The 17,800-nt window shown below is 32.4% G+C and overlaps 2 protein-coding genes across 2 annotated transcripts; both read right to left on the bottom strand.

The window, feature by feature from the left end:
* Nucleotides 1–314: 314 nt before the first annotated feature.
* On the bottom strand, nucleotides 315–3,022 carry LOC114750853 (cinnamoyl-CoA reductase 2). Its single transcript, XM_028939489.1, has 6 exons — nucleotides 2,853–3,022; nucleotides 2,428–2,597; nucleotides 1,600–1,785; nucleotides 1,262–1,427; nucleotides 840–1,026; nucleotides 315–690 (listed from the first exon to the last, which is right to left on the bottom strand). The coding sequence occupies exons 1-6, from the start codon at nucleotides 2,968–2,970 to the stop codon at nucleotides 552–554; spliced, it is 966 nt and encodes a 321-aa protein (XP_028795322.1). The 5' UTR covers nucleotides 2,971–3,022; the 3' UTR covers nucleotides 315–551.
* A 6,250-nt stretch (nucleotides 3,023–9,272) lies between these two features.
* Nucleotides 9,273–11,765, bottom strand: LOC114750852 (cinnamoyl-CoA reductase 2). Its single transcript, XM_028939487.1, has 6 exons — nucleotides 11,597–11,765; nucleotides 11,205–11,374; nucleotides 10,381–10,566; nucleotides 10,042–10,207; nucleotides 9,622–9,808; nucleotides 9,273–9,484 (listed from the first exon to the last, which is right to left on the bottom strand). Exons 1-6 carry the CDS (start codon nucleotides 11,712–11,714, stop codon nucleotides 9,346–9,348), a joined length of 966 nt encoding a protein of 321 aa, XP_028795320.1. The 5' UTR covers nucleotides 11,715–11,765; the 3' UTR covers nucleotides 9,273–9,345.
* Between the last annotated feature and the right edge of the window lie 6,035 nt (nucleotides 11,766–17,800).

The following is a 17,800-nucleotide window of genomic DNA, read 5'->3' as shown; positions in this document are numbered from 1 at the left end:
AGCCCAAAAAAGTTATTACTTGTAAAAATAATGTTAATATATTTTATTGTTTGTAATTATTAAAACCAATTATTTGATTATTTTTTAATCATTTCCTCTACCTTTTATTTTCATGCACCTAATCATAACTAAACTATCAAGCTTTTTTTTTTTTTTATTGCACAACAAATTTAGTAGCATGCAACATTTTCTTTTCGTTCTGTTCCGTTCTATTTTATCAAAATATTTTTTTCCAAATTAATTAAAAATATGCATTCTTTCAATCAAATTGGGCAACTGGATTGTTTTTCCCCCCTTTTTCTACAGCATGAGAATTTAAAACCTTAAACACACTACTCACGTCTTTATCCATTCTTATCATGCAAACTAGACTTTAACAAGACAACCACCTTATTTTAAGTACAATCACATTCGTCACTTAAGTGGTATTTATGTAAAAACTAAACTATGGTTTTAAAAGTGCTTTTAGCCTCGTTTTGTGAAAAAGTACTTCTGAAAGCTTAAAGGATCCATGTTAGTTCCACAGTGTATTGAGACAGAAAGAAACAAAGTTATTTTGATTCCAGAAGCCCTGTGGCCTTATAGCTCTCAACAGAATCAACTAGTGTTTCTTCCAGTGGCCTGTATCTCCAACCCAACCTCTGCAATTTCTCTGAGCTAAACTTTATGCAGTCATCTACCTCAACAAAGCTGCAAAAGTAAAAACACTAGCAAAATTAAACAAGGTGAAATAAAGTACATATGAGCAGCCCCAGAAACTGTCAAATACTAAATAGAAACCAGAGCATATAGTCGTATTATTTCCTTTGTTTTCATAAACCACCGGAACTGAACCTTACTTTTTAGGGTAGCTATAGTTTGGGTATATACGCCTTAATTTCTCTACCAATTCATCTGTCATAATAGGATGTGCAGTGCATAGGTATCTGCCCTCTGCCTCAGGCTTCTCATAAGCCATCAGTATCGCATCAGCCACATCACGCACATCTACTATCCACCGTTGTTTATTCTCCAGTGATTCAAGACCTTCAGTTTTAGACAAATCATGCAATAAAGAAGTAGCCGAATAAATTGCCAGCCCTAAATTCATTCTATTGTTAAAAGAAAAGCCACGCAGGTCTTAAGATGACATGGAATAAAGTTGTTTCTATGGTATAAAACAAGAAGGCATCAGCACTCAGTATACTGTGAACACAGATTTTTTTTTTTTTTTTTTTTTGGGGAATATGTACAGAGAATTTAATAAGGCATTAACTGGCACCTTTAAATAGCTTGAGGAGAACCAAGCTACTTGCATTGACGATAGTTGACTGTAAAATTGGCCCCAACACCAGAGTAGGACAAATAGTTACCACTGATAGCCCAGTGCTTCTGGCGAAATCCAGGGCCTGCAACTCTGCCTCTGTCTTGGCATAGAAATACCAGTTCTGAATCATGAATGAAACGAGAGTAAGGAAATAATCTTCATTATGGAGTGATTGAATTCAAGTAAAATAGCATGCTACGCCCCATTAAAGACGATGTTACTTTTGAAACCAAGGACCAGTGACAGATCCAAACCATAAGCTCATAAGCGATAGAATTCGCACAACTTCAAACCTTTGTTCTTCTGCAGTACTCTTTATCAGACCAACAGGACTCATCAATCACTGCATCCTTGGGCAAGTTTGGGTTCATGGAAACAGCAGCTCGAGAAGATACAAAGACAACCCGTTCCACTTTTGCTTCAAGACAAGCTTTGAGGACGTTAGTAGTGCCCGTCACAGAAGGTTCAATCATTTCCACCTGTAGAAAGCTTTGATTACTACATTGAGAAAACATAAAGGAAAATCATGTGCCAATTATCATAGGAGGCCTACTCTCAATATTGAAATTCTCAAAAGATACCTAACATCCAAGACTTCATGTAGTTTGATTTACAAATAAACATGGCCTAAATTTCATTACGAGTTTACTAAAGAGACAAAACAGATATGCCATCAAGATGTGGGCATTGGGCATTGCTAGCTGGACTCACTCCACATACAAGTACTACATTGAAGAGAGTATATAAATAATGGATTGCTGCTGCATTAGTTTAAGAAGGGGAACTCTAAAACCTATTGCACCTAGCAAACATCAAGGGATAGTTTGCAAACAGCAGAAGTTACAATATTTTAGGAGTTGAACTAAGTCAGAATTTCATCTCAACATAATGAATCAATACAAGATAATTATGTCGTCACTTGAATGAAATATGGAGGCTGTTTTCACTTTGCAACTGTGAAGCAATTTCCATCAAACAACAATGAAATCTTAAACACGGGTGTTATAAAACAACAATTTCGGCTGATGAAATGAGCTTGCATAGGAAGAAGTGTCCTAAACAAGCTATAAAACGAATAGTAGGAATTCAGTTTATTGTAAACCCAGGGAGTAAAAACTTGCCTCAGGATTGGATACAGTCGTAGAAGGCACAGGACTAGCAACATGGAAAACTGCTCTACAACCAGCAATCGCCGAAGAAAGAGACCCGTAATCTAAGAGTTCAGCCTTGAAAAGCTTAAGGTTCTCAGAAGCTCCCTCGAATTTGAGTAAGTGATCATACTTCTGATTACCTAATCAAACATAAATAGTTCAAGAAATTGATGTAAGGATAGGTAAAAACACTTTAATATTTTGATTAGTTGAACAAAATAGCATAAATTTATGCATTCCAGTAAGACATGCAACAGAAAAAAAACGCCATAAATGAAATCGATCCAAACAATGAGATTCAATCGTGTAAAAACTGAAATCGATCTAATCCAAAACAGCATAAACGATATCAGAAGGAGTAGAAAAGGAAAGTGGAAAAGGGAAATAAAAGAGACCAGGTTGTCTGACGGTGCCATGAACAAAATACCGCTTGGAGAGAAGAAGCTTAACGAGCCAAGAAGCCAGAAAGCCTCCCGCACCGGTTACGCAAACCTTCGTAGCGGCACCTGCCATTTCCTTATCCTCGCAAACTCGGACATCAGGAAGCACCCACCCTACTTCCAGATATTTATCCCCACGACTACGTACTTCCTGTCAACAACGTAATTGGGGAAGAATTGCTGTAAACTGTAGAGTTCTTTAAACACAGCACAATTACTAAAAATCTGAGCAATCACAGAGTTTCGTGATAACATATTACAACTTCCTGCTTATTATTATTAGAATTTTTTAATAATTATTTTTTTCCCTTAAAATCGTTTCTCTCTGCAATTCCCACTCTTAAACATTCCTGGGCTGCCTAATTAATTTACAGAGAACTTAGATAAAAATTAATTATTTAATAAAAATATGTGTTAATTATTTTAAAATATCTACTTTAATTATTTGTGTTAGAACTGCTTGACAAAAACTCCTAATATGTGTAATGAATATTGAAGTTTGGAAAAAATTACAAATTTATAAAGTAAAACAGGTTAAGATTTTATATTTAAGATTAAAATAAACTTCTTAGCTAACTCTATATTTAAAACCGAAAATAATACATAATAATTAGATTGATAATATTTATCAATTGAGGTTTTGAGGAATTTTCAATCGGCCAAAGATCTATTTTTTAAAAAAAAAGAGTGTGGCAGAATAAAAAGTAGTTTTTTTTTTTCCAGATTGAATTTTTTTTAGTTGCAATTTTAATTCTGAAGTAATTTTTATGGTGCAATTTGATCCAATATCTTTGACTGTTAACATGCTGATTAACCAATCCTTTGACCAAAAATTATTGACTTGGCATCTGACTAGGAATAACAGTTGTCTTTCAGCATTCGGGCACTTCTTCCTCAGCCTCTGAAGCTTCCCAGAATCATCGACTTTGTAACAGTGGAAGACAACGAGCTTTACCTTCTTCTTGGTTTAAAGATAATAATAGTATTAAAGAAAGAGAAATTATGAATAAAGGTAAGTATTTCTTGCCATATGATATTGAGGACAGAGAAGATTCATTAGGAGGAAGTTGAAGAAATATCTTCTCAACACAATAAACTAGTATAGAAAGCTTGTCTGTGGTAATATGTAAGTTCGTGTTATAAATCTATAGAAAAGCAACTCACTAGTACTTGCTATGAAACTGCAGAAATTTGGTTTTGTTACAAGAGTTCTTTAAAGTTTTACCCTTTTAAATCATTATAAAAACGAAAATGAGTAGTGCGAATAAGAGTGTGGTCTAAAAATTAAAAAGAGAAGCATAAGAAGTTTTTCCCAACCTCAAATCAATCAAGTTAAAAAAAATTAAGAAGTCATAACATAAATATTCAATGTGTAAAATAAATATGTGATTCATACAATAGATGAATAGACATACTTAATCGGTATATTAAATATGTATAAATGCCAAATAAAAATTTTGGTTGTACTAAAAGTAAGGAGAATTACAAGGAATATAACTACAATAAAGTCCCAATACATGTTAGAGATTGTCATTTCTTATTCTGAAACTTATCATTACAAGCTGCTCAATTATGATTGAAATATGTAATTTATATAATAAATGTACGTAATCAGTATATTAAATATGTAAAAATACTAAATAAAAATTTGGACTGTATGGAAAGCAGGGAGAATTAGAAAGAATATAACCATCATAAAGTTTCAATACATGTTAGAGGTTGTTATATGTATTCTAAGACTTGTCATTACATGCTGCTCAATTGTTATGGAGACTTTTTAGTAATTATATTCTTTTAATACTTTGTTACAATTCTCTCTTGAAAATGTTATACGATTAACTATTAGGGGTAGTTTTTGTAGTAAAATTCTAATGTCAACTTTGATACATCGAATAAGTAATAACTTAACCTAACTGAGAGAATCTATTTTTTTTTTCCAGGAAACTAATCTCTCTCTGTTTATGTGTTTATTTGTTTGTTTTTTTGTTGAATTATAGAGACAGCCACTAATAAGCTCATGGTTACATAACTGCAATTTTTTTTTTGGTTAACTGCAATATTTTCTTTGCAAGAAACTTTTGTGCCATTAGACTATCATGAGGTCATTGGTAAGAAACTAATGTATCTGCTGTTAAATGACTATAATCTTTATGTCTCACTAAGCATTATAAGTACTTAAATAGTTTGCCCACACAATCATCAAATTAGATCCGTCCACCTTCAAGCACATTATATTACATATGTATGTATCTTCTAGCTTTCAACAAAATCAACTAATACTTATTACAATGGCTTGTATCTCCAATTCAACCTGAATTCACTTTGTTTTTCAAATCTATAATTTTTTTCCCCTCAAATGATCCACTATGGCAGAAAACAATGAGGCATCAGCATCAGCTTATTGCAAAACGAAGAATTTAATAAGGCATTGGTTTGCACCATTAAATAGTTTGAGGAGAACCAAGCTACTTGCATTGACTATAGTTGACTGTAAGATTGGCCCCAGTAACAGAGTAGGACAAATAGTTACCATTGCAGGCCCAGTGTTTCTGGCAAAAACTTGCTTGACAATAATTTCAGTTTGATAAATTATTAATTATATTATCAAATTTTAAAAGATTAGTTTAAATTATTATAATTAGATTAATAAACTAAAAAAATATTTTATGATAAATTTTAGAATGTTAGTCACAGATTATTATACAAGCAGTGACAGATATCGGAAAATAAATTAAGCTTTTGCCACAGTGTCACTCCACACATCATCGTAACTTTTTTTAATTTTGAATAAAAAAATTCATTTTAAATAAAGATATTTTAAAAAATTTCATATTAATTATATTTAATAGAATTTTTAAATATAATCAGATTAGTTAAATAAGTTTTAAGTAAGATAAGAAGAATACATGGTATATATACTATTGAACGAACATCTCATTGGATCAATTATATTACTTATTTTGCTAAAAAATTTCTGTTACACTATCCATCTCAATATAATTTTTAATTAAATTGTGACAACTTTTGCCTAAAACATAGGATTAACATCAATTTTTAATCCCTGCAATTTGATTTTATTTTAATTTTGATTTTTGAAATTTGATCTCATTTAAGCTTCTGTTGCCGCTCTGCTTGAGTATTTTTGGTTCCTAAAATAAGAAAAAGGTCAAATCCTTTCACTCTTTTTTTTTTTTTTAATTGCAAGGCAAGAAGATACAATCTAAAAATCGACAAAGCATCCCTGTTAAAGCTCGCACAATGTGGACACAAACTTGTCCAAACACGTAGGAGGAGGATCTTGGAACTAAATTCCATCCATGCTTATAAATGCTTGAAAAAAAGTACTACCTCCGGTTCTAATTATAAGAGTCAGTTGACTAATTTGAGGAGATTAAAAAAGTAAGTTGAGTTAGTTATTTATTCTAAATAGGTGTTATCTTTCCAAAAATATCCTTACTAATCAAGTGTATTAACTAGAACTATAATTATTAGAAGGATTATCTTAGAAAAAATTAAATAAATGTGAGAGACAAAGTAGATTGAGATCTTATATTTAGGATCAAAATAAAAGTTAAACAGGATCTTATATTAAAGACCGAAGGTAATAGATCCGAACAAGCCCTAAAACACAGACGAGGACGTATTTAGAGTTCAAATGTAAATTGATCTACACAGTCAAATACATCCATGCTGTGCATTGAAGTGTATTTCTTTTTGCTTTGAAACCTGAAAAGTGTTCTTTCGTTCCGGAGCAGAGATATGTTTGTTTTTTTTATTCAAGGGTGAAGGAACAATTTTGCCTATTGTAATATTCAAAAAGAGTATCAGACACCATAGTAAAATTTTAGATGCAAAAATATCTATGATAATTAAAAAAGGGCCCTAAAGTGTTATTGCTGTTTAATTGAGTAACATTGACTGTTTAAAAAGAATATTTTGACCGCAAACACTGACGTGGAGGCAGATGTGGCATAATTGTATCTTCTCCTGTGACTCCTTCGTGGTTCAAACCAAATCTCTTCGTCTTCTTCTCAACCTCAGTTGTGGTGGCCCATTTCTCTACGTCCAAACAGAAGGCCAAATTTAAATGACCAGATTTTCCACTCTAATCACAAATCAACTATCGTAACCACACTTTCTCAAACAATCATCTAGTCCTCCCTCATTCTAATATACGCCTCAGTACTTTGGATGGCTACAAACTAATCATAATCAAATTCCTTAGATTTCACTTATCTTCTTTACTTTTGATACAACCCCATGAAGAACATCCTTCAAATGCTTCTGAATGCTCTGATTCAATCCAAAACCACCGAGCCCGAGTGTAAAACGCAGCGTTCAATTCAACAGATGAAAGAGAAGGGTCGAACCCAGAACTCCATTAACGAAGTGCATAAACGTGTTACAGCAGATCGTCTTAAGAGTCCCCAAGGAATTCAAATACCCAGAAAGGTAAGTACTTATTTACTCAAATCATTCTAAATGCCAGAATGCTCAGATTGGTGAATAGTTTAAACATATTGATCGGTACACAAGCCCCGCTGATAATAATAAATATCCGCCATTGTTGATTCTATCTGATCCCTTGAATCTGGCATCAGTTTCGATCCACTCTATCACTGCTCTAATCACCTTCTTCCCTTCTTTCCCTCACATCTTCCTCACTGGAATTCGATCCACTAGCTGTAGCCACCATAGCCGCCGCTGTTGACTCGCCACTGTCATGAGAAGACGACGTCCCTAGTACTACTCCTGCAACAACCACGATTGTCGATGCCACTCCATCACAAAAGTTACCACCGCCACCGCTGCGTCCTTCTCCTCCTGTACCGCCACCCAGTACAATCAACAAGATTATGTTTGCTGGGAAGTTAGCACTTGAAGTAATACCGATTAGGCAAAAGAGAGAGCGGGGGACGTGGGTCCTTTGTTTTAGGAGAGAGCTTCAAGGGGAAGATCAAGGGTAAAAATGGGGGAGGTCTGCCACAATATAAAGTCAAAATAGCCAGGCGAAACATACTAAGGGGTGTTTGGATAGAAACCAAACTATGGTTTCAGAAGTGCTTTTACGGTTTACGAAGTAAATGTGTGAAGGAATTTACCTCGTTTTACGAAAAAGCGCTTCTGAAATCATGGTTTAGAGGTTGCCAAACACCCCCTAAAACAAATAGTGGGCCCCACATCTTAAAATGAACCGCGTTTTACCATATTTAACAGCAATGACATTTAGTACACTTTTTGAATTATTATAGGTATTTTTGCATCCAAAATTTTATTATTGTGATTGATGCTCCTTTTGATTATTATAATAGATAAATTTTTCTTTTTACCTTTTATTTAAAAGTGCATAATATTTTTATACTTTTTAGCCTAGCACTTTTTTATATTTAATAGTGTGTTTGTATAAGAACTATTCAGCCAATTTAAATATATTTAAAAAAGATAAATAATTTGTTTAACTTTGACAAGTACGACATGATTTTATTAAAATATCTGCATATAATATTAGATTATGTATTAATTTATAAATTAAATAAATTAGTTTGAAAAAATAATTAAATACTGAAAAAAAGTTGATTAAAGTATTATATTTAAAATCAAAATTAACTCCTAACTATCTCCTATATTTAGGATGGGAGGAGTATCATATCATTGATGATTATTTGATGTTGGCCAAAGAGAAAATATCATCTCCTTGTAGTTTAAAAGGTGAAGTTGCATCCGGATATTACAGTACTATGATATATTTATGATACATTTAGCAGCTTAGCGTTACTTTTTTTTGTCCTTCCAACATTCTAATTTTATTTGAAGTGTATACAACACTCTGAACCATAAGTAAGATTAGATTGCTAAGTACGCTAGGTGCTACTTCGTCTATTTCATTCATTTATGACTGACAATCAAAATAATATATTTCTAAACATTGTTATTGCTTGCATAAATATGGCCAAAAAAAGATATTACCTGTAAAAATAATTATGTTAACATATTTTATTTTTAGTAATTATTAAAACCAATTATTTGATTATTTTTTATAGTAGGGGCACTATAATCATTTCCTCCGCCTTTTATTTTCATGCACCTAATCATAACTGAACCATCAAGCTTTTTTTTTTTTTTTTTTAATTGCACACCAAATTTAGCGGCATTCAACATTTTCTTTTCGTTTTCTTCCTTTCCATGTAACAAAGTATTTTTCTTTCGAAATTAATTAAAAATATGCATTCTTTCAATCAAATTGGGCAACCGGATTGTCCCCCCCCCCCCCCCCCCCCAAAAAAAAAGCATGAGAATTTAAAACCTTGAACACTCTACTCGCGTCTCTATCCATTCTTATCATGCAAACTAGACTTTAACAAGACAACCACCTCATTTATGTACAATCACATTCGTCAAGTTAAAAGATTCATATTACTTCCAAAGTGTATCCGAGACAGAAACAAAGTTATTTTGATTCCAGAAGCCCTGTGGCCTTGTAGCTCTCAACAGAATCAACTAGTGTTTCTTCCAGTGGCCTGTATCTCCAACCCAACCTCTGCAATTTCTCTGAGCTAAACTTCATGCAATCATCTACCTCAACAAAGCTGCAAAAGTAAAAACACTCGCAAAATTAAACAACGAGAAACGAAGTACATATGAGCAGTCCCAGAAACTGTCAAATACTAAATAGAAACCAGATCATGTAGTAGTATTATTTCCTTTCACCGGAGCTGAACCTTACTTTTTAGGGTAGCTATAGTTTGGGTATATACGCCTTAATTTCTCTACCAAGTCATCCGTCATGATAGGATGTGCAGTGCATATGTATCTGCCCTCTGCCTCAGGCTTCTCATAAGCCATCAGTATTGCATCAGCCACATCACGCACATCTACTATCCACCGTTGTTTATTCTCCAGTGATTCAAGACCTTCAGTTTTAGAAAAATCATGTTATAAAGAAGTAGCCGAATAAATTGCCAGCCCTAAATTCATTCTATTGCAAAAATAAAGCCACGCAGGTCTTAAGATGACATGCAATGAAGTTGTTTCTATAGTATAAAACAAGGAGGCATCAGCATTCAGTATACTGTGAACAAAGAGTTCTTTTTTTTTCCTTTTCTTTTAATATGTACAAAGAATTTAATAAGGCATTAACTGGCACCTTTAAATAGCTTGAGGAGAACCAAGCTACTTGCATTGACGATAGTTGACTGTAAAATTGGCCCCAACACCAGAGTAGGACAAATAGTTATCACTGATAGCCCAGTGTTTCTGGCAAAATCCAGGGCCTGCAACTCTGCCTCTGTCTTCGCATAGTAATACCAGTTCTGAATCATGAATGAAAGGAGAGTAAGGAAATAATCTTCATAACTGAGTGATTGAATTCAGGTGAAATAGCATTCTATGCCCCGTTAAAGACATTGTTACTTTCGAAATCAAGGACCAGTGACAGATCCAAACCATAAGCTCATAAGCGAGAAAAATTCACACAGCTTCAGACCTTTGTTCTTCTGCAGTACTCTTTATCAGACCAACATGACTCATCGATCACTGCATCCTTAGGCAAGTTCGGGTTCACGGAAACAGCGGTTTGAGAAGATACAAAGACAACGCGTTCCACTTTTGCTTCAAGACAAGCTTTGAGGACGTTAATAGTGCCCGTCACAGAAGGTTCAATCATTTCTACCTGTAGAAAGCTTTGATTACTACATTGAGAAAACATAAAGGAAAATCATGTGCCAATTATCATAGGAGGCCTACCCTCAATATTGAAATTCTCAAATGATACCTAACATCCAAGACTTAATGTAGTTTGATTTAAAAATAAACATGGCCTAAATTTCATTACGAGTTTACTAAAGAGACAAAACAGAAATGCCATCAAGACATGGGCATTGCTAGCTGGACTCACTCCACATACAAGTTCTACATTGAAGAAACGATATAAATAATGGATTGCTGCTGTATTGGTTTAAGAAAGGGAATTTCTGAAACCTATTGCAGCTAGCAAATATCAAGGGATAGTTTGCATGCAGCAAATGTCAAAGGTTACAATATCTCAAGGTTTGAACAAAGAATTTCATCTCAACATAATGAATCAATACAAGATAATTATGTCGTCACTTGAATGAAATATGGAGGCTGTTTTCACTTTGCAACTGTGAAGCAATTTCCATCGAACAACAATGAAATCTTAAATACCGTGTTATAAAACAACAATTTCGGCTGATGAAATCAGCTTGCATAGGAAGAAGTTTCCTAAACATGCTATAAAACAAATAGTAGGAATTCAGTTTATTGTAAACCCAGGGAGTAAAAACTTGCCTCAGGATTGGATACAGTCGTAGAAGGCACAGGACTAGCAACATGGAAAACAGCTCTACAACCAGCAATCGCCGAAGAAAGAGACCCGTAATCTAAGAGTTCAGCCCTGAAAAGCTTAAGGTTCTCAGAAGCTCCCTCGAATTTGAGTAAGTGATCATACTTCTGATTACCTAATCAAACATAAATAGTTCAAGAAATTGATGCAAGGATAGGTAAAAACACTTTGATATTTTGATTAATTGAACAAAATAGCATAAACAATGCCATAAATGAGGTCGATCCAAACAATGCGATTCAATCGTGCAACAACTGAAATCGATCTAATCCACAAGAGCATAAAACGATATCAGAACGAGCAGAAAATGGAACAGGAAAGGGGAAGTAAAAGAGACCAGGTTGTCTGACGGTGCCATGAACAAAATAGCGCTTGGAGAGAAGAAGCTTAACGAGCCAAGAAGCCAGAAAGCCTCCGGCACCAGTTACGCAAACCTTCGTAGCGGCACCTGCCATTTCCTTACCCTCGCAAGCTCAAGACTCCGGGAAGCACCCCTCCCCCCCAGTTCCAGATATTTATCCCCACGATCAGGTACTTCCCGTCAACAATATAATTGGGAAAGGATTGCTGTAAACTGTAAAGTTTTTAAAACACAGCATAAGTACTAAAAATCTCAGCAATCACAAAGTTTCGTGATAATATATCACAACTCCTTACTTATTGCTATTAAAAATTTTAATTTTTTTTTTATTGAGATCTGATCTTAGAATGCTTCTCCCTACAATTCCCACTACTGGGCTACCCAATTAATTGACAGAGATATTAGGTAAAAATTAATTATTTATTAAAAATGTGTGTTAATTATTTTAGAATTACTTCTTTAATTATTTGTTTTGACAAAAACTCCTAACATATGTAATTAATATTAAAAGTTTGAAGAAATTTATAAATTTTTGACGCAAAATAAATTAAAATTTTATACTTAAGATTAAAATAAACGTCTTAACTAGCTCTATATTTAAAATTGAAAAGAATAGATAATAATTAGATTGATAATATTTATCAACTGAGGTTCTGAGGATTTTTTGAATCCGCCATAGATCTGTTGTTAAAAAAAGATTGTGGCAAGATAAAGAGTAGTTTTTTTTTTTCAGGTTAAAATATATTTTTAGTTTTTAAATTTTATGTAAAATTTTAATTTGGTGCCTTAACTTTAAAAAATATATTTTAATTCTTTAAGCCTAAAACTATTAACCAAAAATGATAATATTGATATCTTAAATATTGATAAAAATATCCTTAATTACTAACATATTAAATTTAATTTTTAAAATAATCGTGATTATCACAACAAATCATCATTTAAGACTAATGAGTTTAGAACTAAAGGATTGAAAATATTTTTTTTTTTTTAAACTCAGAAGCCAAACTAAAATTTTGAATAAAGTTAAGGAACCAAATATATTTTTATTTTTATTTTTGCCACGACAAATGAATAATTATTTATTTTTTCCTGAACAAATGAATAGTTGTTTAACATAATTGCCAATTAGTTAACAACATTGGTGGCGTGAAAGACTAGCAGAGAAAGGTAAAGGGCCAAAAAAAAAAAAAAACGGGTAATAAGAGGTACAGTCATAATAAAGTTTGCCTTGCCTGAGTTGAAGAGAAGCTAAATTTGCGATTTGCGGAGAGCAACCAACCACAAATTCCTCCCATTCCCAATAAACAAAATCAGATTCTCCCCATTTTGACAGACACGTCCAATCATACATATTCCTAAAATTGCGTTATCAGCTATCCCTATCTGATCCAAAAAAATTTTATTCATATAAATAATAAAAGAGAAAACTTTTTACACGTTTCAGAAAATTCCATTTTACTTTTTTTTTTTTTTAAGATGTCTGTCAATACCTCCCTTTCTCAATAATAATAGTAAAGAGAATGAAAATAAGATAAAGGAGGAATCGGTTTAATGAATATACTGCCTCTCATCTTTAATATAATATCTATTTAACTAATTTTAGTAGACTAATAAAATTAATTAAGTTAATTATTTATAAAAAAAGTGAGTTGATTTTCATACTGGGGACAAAAACCCTTTGAAAATTAATAGCGATATTTTAGATAATAAATTATAAATTAAAATTTTATATTTAAAATTACTTTAAAATTTCAACTGGCTTTTATATGGGTAATAATTATTCTAGTTTTCAAATACATCATGGATTGATTCAATATTTTATTTCTACAATATCATGTGTTTTGATAAATTGGTTCTTTCAATATTGATTTTCCGTCGAACTATATATCGTAGTTTAAAAAGATAAAAAGTATTACTACAACTTAAAATCAAAATTTAAAATAAAAATGTATTCCAGGACTAAAAGAGTTGTATTAAAGTTTTATCCTTTTAAATCATTATAAAAACAAAAATAAGTAGTGCCAAGAAGAGTGTGGTCTAAAAATTAAAAAGAGAAGCATAAGAAGTTTTTCCCAACCCCAAATCAATCAAGTTAAAAAAAAGAAAAAGAAATCATAATATAAATATTTCACGTGTAAAATAAATATGTGATTCATACAATAGACATATGTAATCAGTATATTAAATATGTAGAAATACCAAATAAAAATTTTGATTGTACTAAAAGTAGGAAGAATTACAAGGAATATAATTATCATAAAGCCCCAATACATGTTAGAGGTTGTAATTTCCAATTCTGAAACTTATCATTAAATGCTGCTCAATTGTTATTGAGATATATAATTCATATAATAAATGTACGTAATCAGTATATTAAATATGTAGAAATACTAAATAAAATTTGGATTGTATTGAAAGCAGAAAGAATTATAAGAAATATAACTACCATAAAGTCTCAATATGTGTTAAAGGTTGTCATTTATACTCTAAGACTTGTCATTACATACTGTTCAATTGTTATGAAAACTTTTTAGTGATTATATTTCTTTTTTGAGATTTTGTTACAATTCTCTATTGAAAGTGTTACGTTATAGATACTTGGATAGTTTGCCCGCACAATCATCAAATTAGATCCGTCCACCTTCCAATGGCTTGTATCTCCAACCCAACCTCAATTCATTTTGTTTCGAAATTTACAATTTTTTCCTCAAATTATCCACCATGGCATAAAACAATGAGGCATCAGCATCAGCATATTGCAAAATAAAGAATTTAATGAGACATTAGTTAGCACCATTAAATAGTTTGAGGATAACCAAGCTACTTGCATTGACCATAGTTGACTGTAAGATTTGGCCCCAATAACAGGGTAGCACAAATAGTTACCATTGCAAGCCCAGTGTTTCTGGCAAAGACTTACTTCACAATAATTTCAGTGTGATAAATTATTAATTATATTATCAGATTTTAAAAGATTAGTTTAAATTATTATAATGAGATTAATAAAATCAAAAACCATTTTATGATAAATTTTAGAATCTTAGTCGCAAATTATTATTATATTATATAAGCTGGGGCAAATATCGGAAAATAATTTAATCTTTTGCCACAAAGTTTCACTCCACACATCATCATGCTTTTTTTAAATTTTGAATCCAAAAAAAAATCATTTTAAATAAAGATATTTTTAACAACATGTCATATTAATTATATTTGATAAATTTTTTAAATATAATTAAATTAGTTAAATAAGTCTTAAATAAGACAAGAGGAGTATATGGTATATGTACTATTGAATAAACATCTCATTGGATCAATTGTATTACTTATTTTGCTAACAATTTTCTATTATACTATCCATCTTAATATAATTTTTAATTAAATTGTGACAACTTTTGCTTAAAATATACAGGATTAACATCATTTTTAATCCCTAAAATTTGATTTATGTTAGTTTTGGTTCTTAAATTTGATCTCATTTGCGTTTTTTGCTGCCTCTCTGCTTGAATATTTTTGGTTCCTAAGATAAAAAAGAGGTCAAATCTTTTCACTCTTTCTTTTTTTTTTTTTTTTATAGCAAGGCAAGAAGATACAATCTAAAAATCAGAAAACATGGAGACAAAGCATCCCTGTTAAAGCTCTCACAATGTTGACACAAACTGGTCCAAACACGTTGGAGGAGGATATTGGAAATAAATTCCATCCATGCTAGCGTTGTGAGCGTTTCTGGAAAGAATATAGGCACATTTGAGTGCTTCTCTGTAGAAATGAAAATAATCTCATGGTCCCAACAGGAATAAACAAGGGACCTTTATCAGTGACCCCGATCGGTCAAGCAAGTTCACAGCAGCCAGGGGAAGTGTTTTCTGCTCCTCCAACAAGGTCCAAAATCAAAATGAGCTGAAATCTCAAGTAGAATGAAAGAGAATCTTTATTCAAAACTCATAAATTCAGAAGAACCTTAGCTACTCATGCATGAATGAATTGTCACATTAGATCATGTACCCCGAACTACAAAAAAATATGTTAATTCTAGCGGTTATGGTGTTACATTTCTAGCGGTTTTAAACCGCAACAATAACATTTTGTAGCGGTTAAGGAAAACCGCTAGAAAAACAGGTGTTAGAAAAAATTTCTAACGGTTATCGCAACCGCTACACATCATGGTCAAACGATAGAAAATTTCTAGCGGTTCCGAACCGCTAGAAATATCTGAAGGAGACACATTTCTTAGCGTAGCGGTTATAAAACCGCTAGAAATTTTTTCCTGGAAAAGTTCTAGCGGTTTTATAACCGCTAGAAACTTTTCCCCGGAAAAACTTTCTAGCGGTTCTATAACCGCTAGAAACCTGCTAAACGGGAATTAAATAATTTCAGTAGCGCGCGAAAATTACTAGCGTTATAGAACCGCTAGAAATGTTTGGGAAATTAAATTTTCACACCATTGAATTTTTAGAATGGCGGGAAACTTTTCTAGCGGTTTTTAACCGCTAGAAAGTTTGGCGCGAAATTTAAATTTGACGAAATATTTTCTAGCGGTTCTGAACCGCTAGAAATGTTCCGTGCCAGAAAAAAAAATTTATGGTTTTTCATATTATAATTTTAAAAACCATTAAATAAATTATTTTGAAGAATTTTTGTTAATTTGTATAATTAGTTATATGTTACTTTTATATATTCAAATTTTGTAATAAAAAATATGTAATTACATTATGAATGTGTTAAAAGAAGTGATTTAATCTAATAAGATAATTTAATTGAATATTTAATAAGATAGTTGAATTGAAGATGATATATTTTGGAATATTGAACCTATAGTATTAAGTTGATGAGTATTTGAATCAGTTGAGGAGGGCTGACAAATGTGGAGAAGAAAAATCTGAAAGGAAAGGAGAAATAAATATGTTAGTAAATTTTAAATAAAAACAAATAAAAGATACCATGAATTATAAAATAAAATTCACTTACCTAGAGTAAAGAGAAAAAAAACCCAATATGGATAGTAAGAAAAAAAGAGAGAATTATGAAGAAGATCTAGGAGAGGAGAAAAGAGATGGAGTAAATGAATGTAGAGAAGATATGGTATTTATAGAGATCAGCGACACATTTGTAGCGGTGTTTTTGTAGCGTTTTATAACATTTTAGCTGTTATTCATTTTCTAGCGTATATAAAGCGCTAGTAATTAGTAGCGGTTACATATGTAGCGGTTATTAACCGCTAGAAATTTTTTCACGAAATTGTATTTGTAGCGGTTATTAACCGCTACAAATTACAATTTCGTGAAAATTGTAATTTGTAGCGGTTAATAAACGCTACAAATTACAATTTCATGAAAAATTTTGTAGCGGTTATGAACCGCTACAAATGAAAATTTTTTTATTTTAAAAAAATTTTACGAATTTTAATTTATACATATGTATTTATGGACGAAAAATTTGTTAATATTTATTTTGAATGATGCTACTACTCTCCATCATCATCCGGCCTGAAAGGACATATTTTAAAAAAATTTGTTAAATTTATGTTGTATTTGGAAAAAATTAGTATTAGTAGTTAATTATTTAAATAATTTAAGAAAAGACGTGTACCTGATAAGTGGCAATTATCATCTCCTTGAGGAAAGAAGTCTTCAAAATTCGAGGGTTGGAAGGGTTCACTGTCGTAAATAATGTCACCATCACCCATATCGTAAAGATCCCGTGGCTTGAGGTGAACGACCATATTCCAGTCTTTATGTTTCTCGTCCTCGACATAGTAAATTTGGTGTGCCTCAGAAGCAAGGATATATGGCTCATCATCTTCAGATGCCCCCGTATGAAAGTCTTGAGAAATTGACTGAGGTGATGCCCAAATGGTCAGTAGCGAGTCCCCGTGAAGTTGTCGTATTTGCCCAGGAGCATTTGAACAGTGTCACGGTGAAAAGCTGGTAAGTCAACTCATAATGTCAATTAGCTTTCCATAGTAAGTGACGCCTCCAAAGCGCATATCGCCATCACTACTGCTAGCATAACATCTCGTTCCGAATGTCCCGCAAACTCCAGAGTTTTGTGTGAGCAATCCCTGATCACGTGCAACCGTACAGAACTTGAAGCCGTTGACATTGTACGCGGTAAAACCTCGTGCATGGTCTAACGGACCGAGAGAAAGAGCTCTGAATTCATCTGTGTATGGGCTGT

The sequence above is a fragment of the Neltuma alba genome, unplaced genomic scaffold (genome assembly GCF_004799145.2).
Source record: "Neltuma alba isolate B1F8T4 unplaced genomic scaffold, ASM479914v2 tig00006658_pilon, whole genome shotgun sequence".
NCBI lineage: Eukaryota > Viridiplantae > Streptophyta > Magnoliopsida > Fabales > Fabaceae > Neltuma > Neltuma alba.
This window is presented reverse-complemented; position numbering and strand designations above follow the sequence as displayed.

What these genes read in the sequence shown, in the direction of transcription:
- LOC114750853 (XM_028939489.1), bottom strand. Translation starts at nt 2,970, where the DNA reads ATGGCAGGTGCCGCTACGAAGGTTTGCGTAACCGGTGCGGGAGGCTTT. An exon ending in CGACTGTATCCAATCCTGAG is followed by an intron (nt 1,786 to 2,427) that starts GCAAGTTTTTAC and finishes AGCTTTCTACAG; the next exon opens with GTGGAAATGATTGAACCTTC. An exon ending in AACTATAGCTACCCTAAAAA is followed by an intron (nt 691 to 839) that starts GTAAGGTTCAGT and finishes TTACTTTTGCAG; the next exon opens with CTTTGTTGAGGTAGATGACT.
- LOC114750852 (XM_028939487.1), bottom strand. Translation starts at nt 11,714, where the DNA reads ATGGCAGGTGCCGCTACGAAGGTTTGCGTAACTGGTGCCGGAGGCTTT. An exon ending in TCTCCTCAAGCTATTTAAAG is followed by an intron (nt 9,809 to 10,041) that starts GTGCCAGTTAAT and finishes CTAAAACTGAAG; the next exon opens with GTCTTGAATCACTGGAGAAT. An exon ending in AACTATAGCTACCCTAAAAA is followed by an intron (nt 9,485 to 9,621) that starts GTAAGGTTCAGC and finishes TTACTTTTGCAG; the next exon opens with CTTTGTTGAGGTAGATGATT.